A 20855-nucleotide genomic window follows, 5' to 3' on the forward strand; every position below is an offset into this window, starting at 1 on the left:
ATTGTGGAAAAGGTAAGAAGACCAAAAGAGTTAGTTATGTGAATTCTTTTAGTATGTTAGGACCATTCAACTGCACATCACAATTTACAGTTGAATGTATATATGAAGCACAATATAAAATTCACTTCTACAGTGTTCTCACCCCGGTCTCTCCAGTAATTGGGACATTTCAATTATTACAATAACTTTCAGTAATGTGGATATTTATTACACCAGAGTATTTATTTTAATTATCTTAGTGAATATTCATGTGTTTTTAAATGAGATCTATTTCACAAGGCATTTATTGCTTCTTGAAATACTTTATTTAATCATTCAACAAAGTAAGTACAGCAAACAGATCATGTTTTGGGAAAGGAAAGGTAAGCAAGGAATTTGATGTGTGGTATCCTGACTTCACAGGAGAGGGGACAATTCATATAGATGGAAATGGTGATTTATTTGTGATGCTTATTCCATGACCAAGAGGATATGATGCATAATTGCCATCCTGTTCTCACCAGTGCACACATGAAAGCAAAAAATTAAACATGGCTAAACAGACAGGAAAGTCTTCATCCTTAAGAGTGCATGAATATAAAATTAAATATATAATATAGAGTATACAGAAAGGATTATAAACAAATGGTTCCATTCCTTAAAATCACCAGTACCTTTTACTGTGGATTATATAGGAGCACAGTCTATAGTGAATAATGACACTCTCTGTCCCCTCAGGAAAATATAGATTGAGAGGATTCACAGAATATATTGAAAACATCAACATGCTTGTACCATATCTGTGACAAATGATATTCCAGAATCATAAGTAAAGTAAGATTCTTCAAATACCAAGAAACATTTTGATGGAATATTCCTAAATATAAAAAATATTAGCAATTCTAAGTAAAATTCCTTCCCATTGTTATATAAATAAAAATATATCCTTCCGTTTTTCACTATAACATTTTCAGCTTTAAAAGACAAATAAAATTATGTGTTGATTTTTGCCTATATTTGTGTTTATTTTATTCTTTGTCAAGACTTATTTATAGTTTTTATGTTAGAAGACAAATCTATTCAAACATCAGTATAGTTAGGCATGGCTTCTGTTTATACTTACCTACAGAAGGTCTTTATTTAGGACAAGTATCTGAAAAAGAACATGAGTGGAGTAAGGATTGACAAAGAGTGTTGTTTTCACAAGAATATAAGAAAAGTTCCCCCAATCATTATTGCTGGAAATGACAACTGACAGATAACATGAGTAGATAAAATCTGAATCAGGAATCTTAATAACTAGATAGATAGATAGATAGATAGATAGATAGATAGATAGATAGACAGAAAGACAGAAAGATAGATGATAGATAGACTCAGTATGTATATGTACATACATAGATTTGTAGATATGCATCCGTATACATAAATACATATTTATAAATCCATTAGCAAAAAAAAAAACTATTCATTGAGTTTACCAGTAGCAAGGACATTGTGAATGTTCTCTTCTGGAATGTTGTTTTCATGAGCAAATTCCACAACTTTTTCGTGTTGTTCAGGTGACAAATGTTGACTTTTTCCTGTATTGCATGAATGACAATATCAGAGACATGGTCAGTAGAATTCTGGAGAATTTACATTACTTTCTTGGTGTCCCACTGCGATGTGCAATGGAAAGTTCCAACTTTATCCAAATTCACCTACCCTAGGTGGGTCAATACAGTCAATTTTAATTTTCCCAAAAGTCCATGGACACATTGAATCAACTCTAACTTGTGGTATGACATGACTTTCCAGTGTTTCATGGTGCATCACACAATAAAAATTACTTCTCTAAAAAATTTATTCATCTGAATCCTATCTACCTTCTAAAAACATAACACTAAAGAGTCGTGAATGCATGTCAGTGTAACCTTCACAACGATCCTGAGTCTATGTGGTAAGTTTCATGTTTTAATTTTGTGCACACTTGATCAAATAATGCTCAAAATGGTCTGAACTTTGGGAAAATAATATTTGCTACATTCTTTCTAGTGAGGAAACATGAATAAAAACTACTCCATTATTCTCCCCAATTGCCCCTAGTCTTCAATGACCATGCTACCAGAATGACAATATAATGTAAGAGCTGGTCCACACAACAAAAGGATGGTCATTTATTAGACAGGATTTTGGAGATCCCATGACATTATTTGGAGGGGGTGTGACTCTGATTTCAGAGAATCCATTACCATTCTTACCAACAATAAAAAGCAAGTTTGTTTCTTGGCCGGCTCTATCCACATTCTTGCTGGTAAAGATTATGTTCTCTGGTGTTATATACACAGGTTGAAATTTATTGTCACCTTCAACTGTAATAAGGGAAATATTTCAAAACGCAGTGTCACTGATTGTTCTATTTCATTTGCTAAAAATTAACATTGACCCTGACTCTAACAATCATCTTTTATACCTTATCATATGACACATGTGTGTAATGACATTCCTGAGGTCCTTTTTTTTTTGCATATCCCATCATAGTGCTGTGACCAATCATTCCTTCTATTCAAATCTGTTATTGAATCCTAAATTCAGATACTTTCCCTTTTCTCTGAATAACTTGTGTCAAGACTTTGGAACAACTCAGTTGAGTTTTCCTTCCCCTATCAACCAGATCCCAAAAGCCATTTGTCAGTTTCCTCAATGTATAAAATTCAGGTGTCATACCATGATAATACACAGTGTGGGAAAGAAAACTTGTGCAAAAATACACTGCACTATTTAGTAATATGCACAAAAGTTATCATCTTGTAAGATTATTGATGAATACTTGTATGGATAAACATTTTGAATTTGACAGACATTTATATTGTATGCATGTACCTGTCTGGTCATCTGTGTATGCCCATGTGAGCGTGTGTTTGTTGGTGTGTGTGTGTGTGTGTGTGTGTGTGTGTGTGTGTGTGCATCCATGCATATGTGGTATTTCCACTCACTGACACTTCTTAAATGATAAAAGTGTTTCACATGAAAAGGGTTTATATGGTGTGGTCATTTTATATTTCAAGACTGCTTTTTAATATCCATGTAAATTTAGGAGAGCATGTGACTTTCTACAAGAATGTGCCTTCTGTTCATTTAATTCAAACCAAATGTCCAACTGTATATAATTCGGTTCAATAGTGTGGTTATTGTTTTATCAGTTCTTACAAAATTAAAGTACTCAGTCTGAAATTCTTAAACAGATTTTCAACTAACTGCTTTTCAAAATTGAAGTTTATCGTATGATCATCTAAATGGAATCTCTACAAAATATAAGAGAAGCAATCTTTGAAATGGCACTGTTCATTTAAATTTAGAATAAATTAAGGATGACAGACAAGATCATAAATATAAGTATGATGGATAAAGTTTGCAGTTTGTTCAGGCCTCTGAGAAAAATCAGCGAGTGGTAGACTTGTCCAGTAACAAACTGAGACACTGTATAAAAGAAAAATACCAAATATTAACTCAAAATGAATTTTCAGATTGGAAAATTATTTTGTGACAGTTTGTTACAATTATACGCATCTGTCACTAATAGTGTTCTTCTCCTTGTAAACGTCAGATGACATACAGCATAACCTGACTGAAGCACATCTCAGTGCTTTGGAAGGACTGATACCTTTCCAAGTAGCAAAAATTGTTATATGGGTTTCTGAAGCAGTAGCATTAATGTGGGCATCCACATTGCTTTTGTAGTAGAGGAAGCTCTCAGAACTTGTACTTACATTGAGTACGGTAGGTGCCATCTGCTTGCTTGTACCCAATGACTTTGGTCTTTGAGCATTGGTTATTTGCACTAAAAATCAAACAGAAAACATGGTTTATTCTTTATAATCCTTGAATTCATATCAAAAACCTTCAAGTGTTATAATAAATTGAGGGAGCGATAGGATCTATGAAGCGTCTACAGAGCCTTGACCAAAATAGCCATGCTTGCCTCACTTTTCCTAATCCTTGTTCAGAAAATATCATCATGTTTTTAATCATACAGATGACTTCCTTTATTTGTGCACATTTTGCCTAATCTACTGTTATGAATTTTCTAATGTCTCTCTTATCTCAACTTCACTCTTCAGTGAGTAAGATTTCAAATATGCAATTCTATTGTGCAAGTCCTACAATACTATGTACAGAGGTTTTTATACATTTCTTTAAGTACACTTATTGGTAACCTAACATTTACAGTTGTGGCTATAAGACAGCAATATTCCAAGCATTTTTAGTTCTTGTGGTGTTTTGCAGTCTTTCTTTGAACATAGTCATCCAAATGTCAGAGAGAGACTCTTTGATTCTAGAGCTTCAGAGAAAGGGATTCCCAAATTAGATTTACTTGACATTTTTGTGGAAGTATATTTCATGATCATTGAATGGATGACATAAAATGCATGCCCTTGACTCAAATGCTCACACATTCCTGCTCACTTACTAGAAATTGGAACCTTAGTGTCTCCTGCATCTAATATTAGACCACAAAATTCAACCACAGTCTTACAACTACAAGGATTTATAAAGAAATGTTCATGGAATTGGATACATTGTCCAACTTCTGTGTGGTATCCAGCGCTGCTCAATCAAGACATAATATAAGCATATTGCTAAAGATAAGGTCTTCAATTTCATGACCAGAAAACAGAGCATGCCTCTGTAAACTTAACAACATGAAGGCTGAGGAGAGCATAAATAGTCTTCTCAATTTACATGTTTGACAATTGGCTTACTTGACATAAAATGTGACCCCCATTTCATTACAGTCCTCATTACAAGAAAGTTCACGAACGTAGAGTCTCAGAGGTCCGTCTTCCTTTATCTTGGCATCATTGTCAGCAGCGATGGCAATGGTATCCCATTTTCCTTGAAGCTGAAAAAAGCAACAAAGACAAATAAAGGAAGGCAAAAATCAGGGTATTTGTATTCACATCTCTGATCCCAGTCCTTTTAAATATGTAACCTAGCTAGAAATGTCCATCAATAATATGCTGTTTATTAGTTCATCATTATGTTCCTAGGGATGTAGAATAACTCAGCAGGGTAATGTGATGACTCAATCAATATAGAACATTTTGAACCTGAGACTTTGCAGAACTGCTCGTGTTTTGACCTCTTGTGCTGTACAAATACTACCCACTGTTTCCTTATTCCATTTGTTTCATCGAAAGATATCTGATTGGGAAAGTGCACCTTCATGGAAGTCAGAAAGTTAATTTCTTGAATGTGGACTTGCATGGACTAACTGAATGGTGCATCACATCCACAGAAATATGCTATTGAGGAACCTCAGACATATGCACAGACAAAAGAATTTACCTCAGCATAATCATTAGCATGAGCCACACCAAATGCCAAAGCCAGCAGCAAAAAGTTTACCATGGTGGTGCCTGCCTTTGCTCTTCTGCAGAAGCTCAAAGAGGTTAGTTGTTGTGAGGGCACTGAACTGAAAAAGCTTTTTATACAGCTAGATATAGGGAGTTTCATAGAATCAACCAATGGTTATGCTCCATACTTAGCAACATCTGTCTTGTATTTCCTCATTGGACCTGCCGAATGATGTATGATCTCATATCCCTAAACTAATGTGATTAGCCTTAAGGTCAGGTTATGTTGGGTTTAAAATTGAACTTTCCTGTCAGAAAGAAAGGGCTACCTTGTTAGAGCATTTAAATAATATTTTTCTCTCCAGAACTATCCTCGTAGGTAAAGGTCACTGAGCATATGTATATGCCTTACATGATTCATTCAACAACATTACAAACATTTTAAAATATTTTTAAAATCTAAGTATAATAATTTACTGTTGAATGAATTTAGGACTGTGTCTGGGCCAATATTAGCCAGAGTAACCACATTTTTAGGTTAAGATTTTAGGAAAAGATATTAAAACTCAAGGAGGATTTCCCATAAAGATATTGGTATGTCTGTTGCTGCTTTTAAGATTTTCCTTATATTGACTACTTTATTCTCCTGGTACATTGGTTTCAACTGCCATGGTACAAGGCTACAAGAGTTACCTTTGAAGCTTGTCTTTACAAATAGTAGGAAAAATGCTACTAGATGTCCACTGGTAATAAATACAAATGTCATTAATTAAAAGGAACCAAATCATGGGAAACACTCTAAAAATAATCATGTTCACAAAACTCTCTATTTTTGACTAGGGACTCTACATCCAAGCTGAAAATAGTGCTTTACATATGCTAAATCAATGATGCTATCTATCCAGTTGAAGACTTTACACATCAAACCAAGGTCTGTGTTGTGCTGGGTCATAGGTTTTTGTCATCCATTTTAGGGACAACCAAGAATAATATCAGGAGTCTGCAGTACTGATTATCACCTTCCTCTCTATCACATGAAATAACAGACAATCAGCCCTTTGGTAACTGGTGTTGAAAACCCTTCTTTTCTATCTATAACATTATAGGGCATTAGTTGTCCTTCATGGTACTTTCTTCAAATTATATCCCATTATTATCTTGATTTCTTTTATTTTTGAGATTATAGCATAAATTCATCATTTTCTGCTTCTCTTACCTCCCTCTCAACCCTCCAATATTCATGCTCACTCCTTCATTTCTTCTATTTTGTGGACTTTTTCATTAAATATTGTTACATGAACGCGAGTTTCAAGGTCTCAAGTGAGTCCTAAACTTTTATCTGTAGATTTATTGCTATGAATAACAGAAGACATAAGCCACATTTGTCTTCTGAGGTCCTGGTTACTGCACTCAGTAGAATGGTTTATCATGCCTGCCATTTACCTGCAAATGTCCTGATTTCCACTTTCTTTATCATAGACAATTATTACATAGTGTGCATTGCTACCATTTTATTATCAATTAGACAGCTGTAGAACATTTAGTTTGTTTCCTTTCCCCAGCTTTTATGAATAGAGTAGCAATGAACATGTATGAGAACATATCTGTGAAAAAGAATTTCAAGTCATTTAAGCATATTTCAAGGAGATGTACTGCTGAGTCAAACAGAAAATATTTAATTTTAGAAAACTCAGCACTTTCCACACTGTTTTCCAGAGTGGTATACATTGTCTTTACAAATGTTGTCTTTGGGCTCCTCTCTCTATCTCTGTGTATTTCTCTCTGTGTCTCTCTTTGTGTGTGTCTCTCTCAGTGTTTGTGTAGTTGTGTTGTGCACGCACGCACGCGCGCAAATGTGTGTGTGTGTGTGTTATCTCTTAAAATTACTCTCTTTGTGTCTCAGACCCATTTGTACTAGACAGTCTCTTTTCTGATACTCTCTGCTTTAAACTTGTCATGTATCCATTCACAGCTAGCATATTTGCTTACACTGAGCATAATCTAGCCATTTGCTATTGGGAAGGAGTAATGGAAGAGAACTCGACTCCTAGGATTGTACATTTCTTTCCTTAACAAGTGCCCACAGATAGGTTGGAGGTATTATTTAATTCGTCAGCACTATTCCATCTACTTGTGAGGCCATGAAGGCCCAAGTGTTAGTTGCCAATCTAAGTGCACACGTACAGCCCTGATTAAACTCATAGGGCCCAATTAATCTAAAATAAATGATACTGTAGAAGGGACTTGTTGAGTGAAGGGGCCTTAACAAGAGTGAGATGAAGAGTTTAGAAATCAGAGAAAATAATTATCAAATTCTTTTATATGTGGGACATTGTCAACAATTTTCTTTTAATGCACATTACTGTAGATATTCATGACAAACTCACTTTTTTAAAAAATGAAAAAGAAATTCTTTTGGTGTACAGAATGAAACTTGAAGTACTGAGACATTATATGGATTTAGGTCCATAGAACTGTACCCCTGAGCCCCATATAGCCTTTCTTCCGTGAAAACCTTCCACCCTGTCCTAAGATTCAATCTTCTGTTTAGTCACACTCATGGAATGTGTGTGTTCTCAAAACTCTAGAAATAGAAAAATAACAGTGGAAAGGACACTAGTTCTCATTCTTCACATGATTTTGTTTTCTGTCACCAGTCAGTGAGAATGAGTAGACAATCCACTTAATAATCCAATTATATATTGATTATGTACTTCTTTGTCGACCTTTTCAAAGCATGTGGATAATTCACTGAGTTCTGTTTTGCAAGAACTCAGATTCTGTATAACTTCACTTGATTTGCCAGATCAATGTGAAAAGAGGTGCTCACCTGAATGACTTATTTGCCTCCACCATTTTGCCAATAATCAGCCATTGGGCAAAGATACACTGTAATACATTTGTTATGTTTTCCAATAAGAGTTTTGTTTATTTTCAGAAGGAATAAAGTGACTTGAATGTGATTTCTCTATTTTGTTACTTTCTTTTTGCTGTTGTTGTTTTGCTTCTTTGGTTTTTCTTTTGAGACAGGGTTTCTCTGTGTATCTTTGTAGACCAGGGTGGCCTCGAACTCACAGAAATCTGCCGGCCTCTGCCTCCTGAGTCCTGGGATTATAGGCACGTTCCACCACCACCTGGCCATTTTGTTATTTTCTATAATATGCCTTTTAGATCATTACTCATTTATATTATTAGGGTTCATTTTAATTAATGATATTAGCGAGTTTGTTATACATTCTGAATACTTGTGTTGTTATAAATAATGTATTTCTTAGAATATGAAATTTCTATCAACTTTTTCTTCAGAGTATCTCAAAGTATCAAATACCTATATTTTTATAACAGTTTTATACAAACTTATTATAAAGAGTGTTTTTTTGTTTTGTTTTGTTTTGTCTCACATATTTACCAAAATCGTTCTACAAAGAATACCCACCAGCTTGTATATACAGTTCCTGATCATTTAACCAGGTTTTCTATTTCCACATTTCACTTACTTGTGTATTCTTGAGTGTCTCTGTTTGAGACACTGTTTGAATTGTTTCCTTCACCCATTTGACTGCTTTTCCTAGGTTTTCCTTACTTTTTAAAGAGACTTCTTTATTTCTTCTTTTTTTGGTTTGTCTTTTCCCCAATTTCTTCCATTTTTTGTTTGTTTTTCTCCCATTTCTTTAAGGGGTTTTCTCATTTCTTCTTTGAGAGTCTCTATTGTCTTCATAAAGTTGTTTTTAAGATCATTCTCTTCTGCTTCATCTGTGTTGGAATGTGTTGGAATTCTTGCTTGTGTAGAATCCCTAGAATATCATGGTGTCATATTAGTCTTTATGTTGTTGAATTTGTTCTTATATTGTTGTCTTCCCCTCCCTTCTTCCAGTGGGTACATGTGGGGCTTCTCTCTCTCGTGATGGATGTAGTTCCTAGGCTCAGTCCTCTCCTCTCCCGGTGGGTGCAGGCCCAAGACTCCAACAGCAGAAGATTCTGGATGGTTTGGTCTGCCCCCAAGTGTCTGAGGGAATCGGTGGGTTGGATGAGACAGCGGACCTCAGGTCAGGGTTTCCAATGAGAGAAGGTGGGCAGAAAAATCCTAGAACTCATCTCTCCTAATGGGTGCAGATCCAAGTGGGAGGTGGGCTGGAGAAGGCCAGGCACACACCTCTCCCTGTGAGTGTAGGTTCAAGACTCCAATGGTGGCAGGTGCTGGATGGTGTGGTCTGCCTAAAGGTCTCTCTGGTGGATTCAGTGACAGGACAGAACTGGGAGTCAGGGGACTTCAAAGGCACTGACAGGTGGGCAGAAGAAAGCTCAACACTCACCTCTTCCAGGAAAACCCACAGAAACAGCTGGCCTGAGCAAGTGGAAGTTCATTGACCATAGTCTGACAGCTAGCTGGAGAACCAGTATAGGACCAAACCAGACCCCCTGAACATGGGTGTCACTTGTTAGGCCTGGGCAGTCAATGTGGCCTGTAGCAGTCAAACCAGTGTTTATTCCTAGTTCACAAATGTACTATGGAACACCCTCTCACCCTAGATACACAGAGTAGGGCTGAAGTCAGACTTTGATGATCCCTCATGGGAGGCCCTTCCCTCCCTTGGTGAGTGTATGGGGGGTGAGATGAAAGGTTGGTGAAGGGCATGGGAGCATGGGAGGTAGAGGGAACTGGGATTGGCATGTAAAATCAGATTGGTTTTAATTTAAATAAAAAAATTTATTGTAAGAAAGAAAATTAGGAATTTTTTTAAAGAATACCCATTCTTCAGTTGAGAGGCATCTAGGTGGATTGGCATGTATGTGGATTCTATGTTTTTGCTATTACAAATAATACTGGTATGAACATTATTGAGCACATGTCTTTGTTGTATGGATGTGGATCATTTGGGTATATGCCTAAGAGAGGGAATGCCAAGATTGTCGATATCCGAGTCTGTGCTACTTGAATTATGTTCAGGAAGTGGTCTCCTATACCAGTTTGTTTAAGGGTACCTCCCACTTTCCCTTCTAAGAGGGCTGGATTTATGTTGAGGTCTTTGATCCGTTTGGACTTGAGTTTTGTGTGTATCGATAGACATGGGTCTATCTGCAGTCTTCTACACATCATCATCCAATTGTGCCAGCACTGTTTGTTGAAGATGCCTTCCTCCCCCCCACGCACACTGTATACTTTTAGTCGAAAATCAGGTGTTCATAGGTGTTAGGGTTAATATCAGGATTTTCAATTTGATTCCATTGGTCAACTTGTCTATTTTTGTGCCAATACCAGGCTGTTTTCTGTACTGTAGCTCTGTGGTAGAGCTTAAAGTCAGGGATGGTGATGCCTCCTGAAGTTATTTTAATGTACAGGGTTGTTTTTGTTATACTGGGTTTTTTGTTTTTCCCTATAAAGTTGATTATTATCCTTTCAAGTTCAGTGATGAATTGTGGTGAGATTTTAATGGGGATTGCATTGAATCTGTAGATTGCTTTTGGCAAGACTGCCATTTTTACTATGTTTATCCAACCTATCCAGGAGCATGGGAGATCTTTCCATTTTCTGGTATCTTCTTTAATTTCTTTCTTGAAAGACACAATGTTCTTATTATATATGTCTTTCACTTGTTTGATACTTTATGTTGATTGTAGCTATTGTAAAGGGTGATGTTTCTCTGATTTGTTTCTCAGTCCCTTTGTCATCTGAATAATGTTGGGCTACTGATTTTTTTTAGTTTATCATGTATCCTGCAAGTTTGCTGAAGGTGTTTATCAGCTGTAGGAGTTCCCAGGTAGAGTTTTTTGGGTAGCTTATGTAAAGTCTGCAAATAGATAAATTTTGATTGCTTCCTTTCCACTTTGGATCCACTTGATCTCCTTTTGTTGTCTTATTGCTTTAGCTAGAACTTCAAGTACAATATTGAAGAGATATGGAGAGGTCAGCCATATCTTACTCCTGATTTTAGACAAATCACTTTAAGCGTCTCTCCATTCAGTTTGATGTTGGCTGTTGATTTACTGTATATTGCTCTTGTTATGTGGCACATCTACACAATGGAATACTACTCTGCCAAAATAAAAATGGAATCTTGAAATTTGCAGGCAAGTTGAAGGAACTTGAAGAAACTCTCCTGAATGAGGTAACCCAGTCACAAAAAGAGGAACATGGTATGTACTCGCTTATAAATGGATTTTAGACATAGAGCAAAGGATCACCAGCTTATAATTCACACAGCCAGAGGAACTAGGATACAAGGTGTATTCTAAGAGAATCATATGAAGTCCCTCATAGAAGGGGGATGTGAGAAGTCCCCCAGAGCACATAGGAAGTGAGGGGAGAAATAAATGGAGAAAGAACTAGGAGAAAGAGAAGGGGAGGAGAGAAAAGCACATGCAACTAGGGAGATTGAGCCAGGATAGGAATAGAAGATAAGAGAGAGAGAGAAAACGAACATAAAAAGGGAGCCATTATTGGTTTGAAGAGAAAGCCATTATTGGTTTGAAGAGAAAACTGAACCTAAAGAAAGGTCTAGAGACCTACAAGACTGCTGCCAACTAACAATTTGAGCAACCGTGGACAGGCTTCCATAAATGCCCTTCTCTGATAATGAGATCAACAACTAACTTATCCACCATCAAGAAGCGCTAATCTAGTACCTATTGGAAACAGAAGCAAAAACTTATAACTAAACACTGAGCCAAACTATGCCGCAGACCTTTCATTGGGTGATGGGGTCTGCGGGGAGACCTAGACTCAGATGAACAGGTCAGGAGTGGCTTCGGTTTGACAGACAGACACAAACACTCTTGAGGAGGTTTGCAACTGCTGCGATTTTTACTTCAGAGCATCAGGTTTTTATGCAGAAAGTTCAAGGAACAGATCTTTCGCCACAGTTTAAAATTTACAGACATAATATAGAAATGTCAGCAATTACTTTGGAGCAGGAGATCAAAAATACGTCTAAGCAAGTGTGTAGCCTAGCCGGGAACCTCTGTTTATTTTGGCCTGATTGTAGTCAGCGTACCAGGGATTTGATTTACTGAATTTAGAGAATAATCATTGTCTCTGGTCAGTAAACTTTTAACAGCATTGATAAGAACTCTTGTATTGTTTTATTGATTTAGGGGCCCTAGAAACTCAGTAGCAAATCACACAACAGCTTTGCTGTAGGCAGGCTAATTAGGCAGGGTCATCTTGTGGGCAAATTCCTATACCTTTAGGTATGTTAATTTATTAGGCCTTGGGCTGACACCTGAAGTCTCAACTGGTGCCCTGGGATTTGTAGCTGATTGCTGGTCTGTATCTCTTTCAGTCCCAGAAACTATATCTAAGTGTTTTCTGGGCTTCTCTGAATTAACAGTGGAGCTACAGTGCAAAGCACCCATGAACAAAAGCATTATAGCTATCATAGCACAACATACACCTAGCACCCGTTCCAGACTGTCAGTAGGGCAATTACCTGCAGGGTCCTGAACCACTTTTCCCCAGGAGGCATAACCAGGTGTGGTGTGAACCTCTGGGCAGGTAGCCATTGAGATTTCTCTCAGCCATTGCTACACTGTCTCCACTGTGGCTGGTGTGGCAAAACTAGAATCAAGATGCAGAGAGAGATGACAAGACCAGGTTGCAAAAACCCATAGAGACAGCTGACCAGAACAAGGAGGAGCTAATGGGCCCCCAGACTGATATCTGGGGATCCAACATGGCACTGTCTCAGGCCTCCTGAATATGCTTCTCAGCTAGAAGGACTGAACCATCTAAGGGACCTCAGGCAGTGGAACCAGGACTAATTTCTGGTACACAAAAGGACCATGTGTACAAATCCCCCATGGAGGGATACTCCATTAACCTAGAGACATGAGAGAAGTCCTAGTCCCTACTTCAAATGACTAGTCAGATTTACATGACCTCACCTGGATGGCATTGTCCTACATGTGGAATTAGGGTAGGGGGATGGGAGAGAAGGGTGGTCAGGGTACATGTGAGGGGGGAGAGAGGATAAAAGGGAGGGAGGGAAGGAGAGAGGGAGAGAGAACTGGGATCAACATATAAAATAAAAAATTAAAAAAGAAAAATATGTTCACTTGTAAAATCATTGTGATTCATAATAACATTGGCAAACGCTTTTGATGTTTAATAATTAAGTCTATTTTTTATTTCTTTAATCTTCTACTTTGGACCCAAATGTAATCATTTTAATATTAAAGTTATATTTTCATGAGGAAAAAAAAAGAAATGAAGAAGAAACAAAAGAGAGAGAGAGAGAGAGAACATAAAAGTGGGAGCCATTATAGGATTAAGGAGAAAAATGAACGTAAAGAAATGTCCAGAGACCTGCACTACTGACTCCAACTAACAATTTGAGCAACAGTGGAAAGGCTACCATAAATGTCCTTCCCTGATAATCAGATCAACGACTAACTTATCCACTCATCTAGTACCTGTTGGAAACAGAAGCAAACACCCACAACTAAACACTGAGCCAAACTAGAGTCCAAATTCAGAGAGAGAGGACAAAACCATGCTGCAGAAACATATAGAATCAGTGGACCTGAACAAAGAGGAGCTAAGGGTCCCCCAGACTGATAGCTGGGAATCCAGCATGGGACTGACTCAGGCCCCCCTGAATTTGGGTCTCAGCCAGAAGGACTGAGCATTCTAAGGGACCTCAAACAGTGGAACTAGGATGTATTCCTGGTGCACAAAAGGACCTTGAGAACACATCCCCCATGTAGAGTTACTCCCTTAACCTAGAGACAGGAGAGACATTCCTAGTCTCTACTTCAAATGACTTGACAGATTTAGATGACCCCTCCTGGAGGGCATCTCTCCACATGTGGAGTGGGGAGGGGTGGGAGGGGAGGTTGGTCAGGATACATGTGAGTGGGGGGGGAGAGGGAAAGAGTAAGGGAGGAAGGGAAGGAGGGAGGGAAGGAGATGGAACTGCAATTGATATGTAATAATTAAATAAATAGAAAAAATAACCACCAGCAGCATGTTCCTTGATAATTTTAAGAAAACAGTTTGTTTACACTATCCCCAAATTAATACTCACATTAGTAACCTTCTACATTATAAAAGATATGTGCTTTCTGTCTAATACACACTATGGTTTAAACATCCCTAGAATGAATCAACCATGATAATTCAGAATATCAACATTCTTTCATTTTCAGTTGCATGACAAATCGTCATAGATTAGTACCCCACCTCAAGCTTTGCCTTTGGCTTAGGATTCCTGTATCATCAAATTCAGTTATCATCATCCCTTCAGGTTGGTGTCATATCAGAAGAGATTTATTTTATCATTTTCTCTTTCCATCCTCTGTCCTCTTCTCTATGACAGGAAGATGCCATGGACATTCTCACTGTCTTTGCTGCAGTACAAGCATAAGCATTCTCTGTTTACTATTTCACTATGTCTCACAGTCCCAAATAACTAAATGTTAATTGGTATTCCTCTCCTCCCCACCTCTTTGTAAATCCTAGAAGAAAACAGTCATTCATACATGTTTTCTCTAAGTGAATTTTTATATCCAATGTCCAAGTTCTTAGACTTTAACATAATCAATTCATCTAAAGTTTATTCAGCTTCCATTCTTAAATACATAAATCCATGTTTCAACTGCACATTGTGTTAGTATTGAGAAATGACTCGGAAAATTTTTGTTGCTGTTATTGATTCTGTTCCAAAATATGTTTATTATTAATAATATTTTCTTTTGTGCTTACCATTATCCTTTTAGACGGCTATTGACAACTGTCTCCTTCACATTTTCATTATGCAGTGTATTTCTAAGTTCCAAAATCAACGTCTATATTTTGACCCAATGTGTTATGGAAGAAACATGAACTCTTTTAATACATGCTGAAGTTTAAAGTACAAAGTTGACTCAACCATGAGAGTCTGAAAAGTAAATATTCTTATATTTTTGGTTGCGAGCCTACCCTTTAATGTCTGAACCATCTCTCCAGTTCATAAATATTCTTTGTTTCCAGTTGAGTGACTAATCAACTCATAGTCCCCAACCTCAAAATTTCCCTGTGGCTTTGGCTTGCATCATCTATTCATGTTGAGGTCAAATCAGGACAGTTTTTGAATATTTCCTTCTTCCTTCATCTTAATCATCTCTCTGGCTTTAATGTGCCAGTAAAGTGCCTGTGCCATTGCTTGAGTATAAGCACATGCACAAGCTTACTTAAGGATTTGGATTTCTGAAAGTTTTATGGAACACTAAACAAATTCATTCATCCCAATTCCCTTGTTTCTATCGATACTCACAAAACACTCATATTAGTTCATTAAATTTTCACAATTTTGAATGTAAAAACAATTAATAAAGGTGTCGTAAAAAGGCAGCAAAAGGAAGAAATTATGAATGTGATGGTTCAGGAGGAAGGGTAGGGAGTAAAAGATGTGATTATGATATAATATCTTAAAATTAAAGATATCGAAAATAAGGAAATAAAATAAAGATATCATAATTATAAATAGATTATATAAATATAATCTCCTGCTTCTTTAGAAAAGTATAAAATCCATTTTCTCATTTCTTTCACATCCCCTTGAGTTTATTTTATATTAATTTTTGAGTGAGGAGTTTTAAGGACCTATTTTAATCTTGTATTCTGGATTCAACCAACATTAGTAACTATGAATCCCATGATCACAGAGTAAAAACACCCAGGATGTTTACTCATGAGACCCTTATTTAAAGACATACTGTATTCTGAGAAGCTTCTCTAGCTCTGGTGACAGATGTTATATTAAGGTTTGGCTAGAAGGAGAAAACCCCAGGCAATACCTTTCATGGCAAGTATGAATTTATAAACATGAAGCTTTTTATCCTTTATTTTTCATGCTTTGTTCTTAGCTTCATACATCCTACACTGAAAGCAATGTACTTCTCCATACTTTCTCATGTTTCTTCTTGTCTCTGTATTTTTCTTTATATAAGATAAATTTAGTAGTCACTACATTCATGAAACATAGCTTTGAAGAAGGAGGCTGTTGGGAGTTACTCAATTGAAACTATATATGTATGGAAATACCTTAAATGAACTTTATAATGTGTAATGAAAAATTAAATAGTCCTTTATAAAAAGAAAAATAAATAGTTAATATTGAGATGATTCCAATGAACCATAGTCAATTTACATACAGAACTGACTGTAAAATGTATGAAGTTCAGTGCTCTGATATGTTAGAAAGAAAATCCAAACTCAAATGACAAATATTTCACTGTGCTCCTTACATATCATGTGCTGTTTTCATATATTTATTGTTTTCAGTTGTTAACAATTACATAATTTCCCATCTTCTTTTCCTCCCTCCAGTCCCTCCTATCTACCACCTCCTAAGCATCTTATATGTACTCATCAACTCAACCTTATAGCCTTTATATTGATTATTAGTAATACTATATATGTATATAGACATACCCACATATACAATTTGATGAGTACCATCTTGGTACTCATCATATACAGTTTCAGGGCTTGGTGTTCTGCATTTAACAACCAGTCACAATGTCAATCTTCCATGGGAATAGTTAATTCTTCTTCTCCCTACACTCATTGATTTCTGTGGTCATTGCCTAGGGGTGATAATATACATAACTTTCCCCCTTACATGATAACATATTCCTTGATATTGTCATTTTTCCACCTTGTTATTTCAATCATTTATAGGAGAGAAAGTTTCAAAGCACAATTCCTGGTATTCTGGGTTTTAATTTCTTTCCACTCCCTCTTCAGAGGTGTACCCTGGTCTCTGCATGTAGAAGCTGAGATGTAGATTTTTCCACTGGGACCTGATCCCCATGATCTGTTATTCTCTGCCTTATGTCCAATCATAGATTTATGTGATGGTTTCCATTTGCTATAAAAAGAAGCTTTTAATTCATGAAGAGGTCTACCCACACTCATCTCAGATTATAAAGGTAAGATGTAGAATATAGGGAAGAATTGTGATGGTCTAGCAAACTTGCAGTAGCAGACATTTTACTAAAATCCATGAATGCACTAATTCTAGGCACAAGATGAGTTTTCCAGTAGCAGGAATGGTTTCTGTCCTGTTGAGTGTTTATTTAGTCTTATCAGACAACTGTTGCCACCAACACATGAGTATCCCTTATTTATTCATTTACTTTTCTTATTTTACAAATTGATCCCAATTCCCTCCCTCCTTCCTTCTCTTCTACATTCCCATGCCAGCCACCAACCTCCCATCCCTTTCCCCACCCCACTTCACATGTAGGGTGATGCCTTCTTGGAGGGGGTCTTCCATTTCTTGTATTCTGTTGGTTATGCTTATTCCTGATCATTTGCCCAATTTTTCTATTTCTAGCATTCTCACAGTTTGTGTTTTCTTTATTGTCTCTTTTTCTGTTTTCAAGTCTTGAACTGTTTTAGTTGTTTCCTTCAACTGTTTGTTTTTTCTTGACTTTCCTTACTTTTTAAAAGAGATTTGTCCATGTCTTCCAATTTTTGTTTGTTTTTTCTTCAATTTCTCTAATGGGTTTTTTCATATCATCTTTCAGGGCCTCTGTAGTGAGATAGTCCTTCTGTAGCACTGACCACGCCCATTGGGGTGAAGCCATGGGCGGAAGTGACCTGTGGAAGGAAGTCAGAGGGAGAGCGGGGAAAAGCTCTCTTGCTGGTGTGACTCGGACAGGAGAGGATCGGGTTGAATTTCCTGGTGTTCATCTGTCTAGGTTGTAAGTTATTTCTCCCTGAATAAACATCTATTCGGCCTATTTGTTTATCCTGATCCTTATTTACCGCGATATCTGGTGTCAGAAGTGGGATTTACCTGGGTTTTGCCCCCAGGCGGCAGACGCCGCTCCCCTCCCCCACCTTCCCCAACGGGCAGGGTTTAACCAGGTGGACTCACCACAGCTTTGGGACATTTGCCTCTTCCTTACCGCAAAGGAGATCTTTGCTGCTAAAGCAGACCTGAGAAGGCACTTACCGCTTAACATTTTTTGCCCATTTCCTCACGGGACTTTGCATTCACACAGAGCCGCTCAGAAGCACCTGCCCTGCTTGTGCGTTTAGTCTTGTGTTCCCAGTAATTCTAGAAGTCTCCTTTTAACAAAATTTTGCTTGCCATAGTTTGTTAATAGCTATTCTACTATACTTTCCATCTCTATAGATTTTTCTCTACTGTGTGTCTTATATTTGTGAAATGATGGAGTATCTGTTCCTTTGTGATTTTCCCCATTCACTTACTATTATGCTCTCCCAGATCTCAAATATTAAATAATGTGTCAGAATTTTCTCCTTTAGATTTTTATATGCCTTCAGCCATCAAGAAATATACACATGGATGATACCTTTGCTTACTGTGATTAGTGCCATGGATGTTGATGTATGAACATGTGTTCAAGATTATCCTTGAGTTCTTTATGGAATAGGTCCTAGAACTGAAATGGTAGATCATAAGGAAGTTCTCTGTTTTAAACTGTGAGGGATCACTAGTGTTCTACACTGCCTGCTCCAGTGGCAATGTACAAATATTTTTTTTAATTATCTCACACTTTCACTTGCAGCCTTGTGTTTCTTTTTCCTAAAACACAACAACTACAACAAAACCATATTGTGAATACAAGATTTTATTCAAGGTGAGATAAGGAGTAAAGTATTTTACAATTTTCATGTTTCTATAACTCTTCATTTTCCTTTTTATAGGACATAGAGATGACCACTGCTGCATATAACATGTAACCTACAATATGATTCTCTCTGTGTGAACAAAATCCATTCATTAGCAAAGCCAGGGATCACTGCATTTGACTGTTCATTATATCGTTGTACCTTATTTGACTATTAAGTACATTATTTGACTATTTTGCAGATTGTTTCTAACCTATGAATGTTTAAGATCATAGAATGTAACTATTGTTTCACTTTCATGAGGCTTGAAAGATTTCATTGAAAATTTTTTTAGACAATACATTCTGGTTTGGATTCTCCTCCCCCAATACTGCCCAGATCCTCCCCAACTTACCATCTTCCAAAATCCATACCCATTCTCTCTCATTGGAATACAAACGGACATCTCATAACAATAAGATAAAACAAAAACAAACCTGAATGCGATGAAGCAAACAAACTAAAAGAGGCAACGAAGACATACAAGAAACACATATGTGTATGCATAGAAATCCAATAAAAGTACAACAGGAAACCAGAAGACCTGTAAGACTTTTAAAAATGGAGTAGGAGGTGAAAGGGGGGGGGCTGTAAAGGAAGAAACAGAATGTTTATTTAAAGCATTATGAGACAAGGAACCTCCCAAAGATGCCACTGAGTTCATTTTGCATTCCATCTACTGCTGGGCATGGGGCCTGCCATAAAGTGTCTAAAGGGTCCTTTGTACACCCAGTGGAACTCTTTTGGAGGAAACAAAATATTCCTTTGAGACTGGAGACTGCATCAGAGTTACGTTGGGACTTGTAGGATGGAGAGTTTTATTATTGAATATTTGCTTAAAAACCCTTACACAAATCCATAAATCTGGACTGTGGGATGGTTTTGTGTTCAAGGTGTTGGTGAGGATGGTTAAGTGCTTCACACTCTGGCTCATTGTACTTTTTTCTTTTGTTTTTCTTTTCAGGTACTACATTTTCTCCCATAATACCCTGCGAAGTTCAACATTTCATGTTACTACTAAGTAAGTAAGACCATCTGGATCCATCTTCGAAATGTATAAATTCAGCTATAACATGCAAAGGTAAGACCTACAGAAAAACCTACACCCTGAATTTCGAGTTTGTCCTCTGAAGGATAAACATGCATCCACCCTACTAGTTTCACACATGGAATGCATAAAATCTTCAGCAAGCTGAATCCTGATCCACTTTCCCTCAGAGCTCTTCTGTAAATAAGTATTGACCAAGCTGTGCCATCACTCAGTTAGGAGCATAGTGGGTATGTGAGAGCAATTTTTTTTCTGGGCAAGGAAATATAGTCTTTAGGTTCCCTGAAGCCTTCTTCACATGCAGCCACTGACACAATCCACATTTCTACTGAATGGAATACTCCATCTTTCCCTTTCTGCAGAGCAAACCAGCTGAGATCCCTGCAACAAAATTTTCTCCTGATCATGTTCACTTACACACAAGGATTTGAACTAATAACGCATCCTGATACCATGGTTCAGAGTATCAATGTGAAGTTTAATTTTGCAGCTGGAGCAGTGGTGGTCCACACATTTCATCCCAGCATTTGGGAGGCAGAGGCAGGCAAACTTTTGTGGGTTCAAGGACAGTTTGATCTACATACTGAATTCCAGCACAGACAAAGCTACACAGAGAATCTCTGTCTATATTTAAAAAAAAAAAGATACGTAATTTTGCTTCACACAAAATATTTGCTCATGTAAAACATATAAACATTGCCTTAATGTAGTGAATGTGGTTATCCAAAGGTAGAAATTGGAACAAGTGATAAGGACAAAAGTATCACTGAAGGTTGCCATGATTTCTATGTTTTATGCATTGTGTGTGTGTGTGTGTGTGTGTGTGTGTGTGTGTGTGTGTGTGTTTGACAGGACTGAAGGGAGG

General features: G+C 37.1%; 1 protein-coding gene across 1 annotated transcript; it reads right to left on the bottom strand.

Annotated features, from left to right (window-relative positions):
* Positions 1-1460: 1460 nt before the first annotated feature.
* On the bottom strand, positions 1461-5373 carry LOC127218581 (odorant-binding protein; the record flags this gene model as incomplete). Its single annotated transcript, XM_051179594.1, has 5 exons — positions 5311-5373; positions 4725-4864; positions 3732-3802; positions 2223-2333; positions 1461-1562 (listed from the first exon to the last, which is right to left on the bottom strand). Coding segments are annotated over exons 1-5 (487 nt in total), but the record flags the coding sequence as incomplete, so codon positions are not given.
* Positions 5374-20855: the final 15482 nt, after the last annotated feature.

This window comes from Phodopus roborovskii, unplaced genomic scaffold (assembly GCF_943737965.1).
Source record: "Phodopus roborovskii unplaced genomic scaffold, PHOROB, whole genome shotgun sequence".
Taxonomy (NCBI): Eukaryota; Metazoa; Chordata; class Mammalia; order Rodentia; family Cricetidae; genus Phodopus; species Phodopus roborovskii.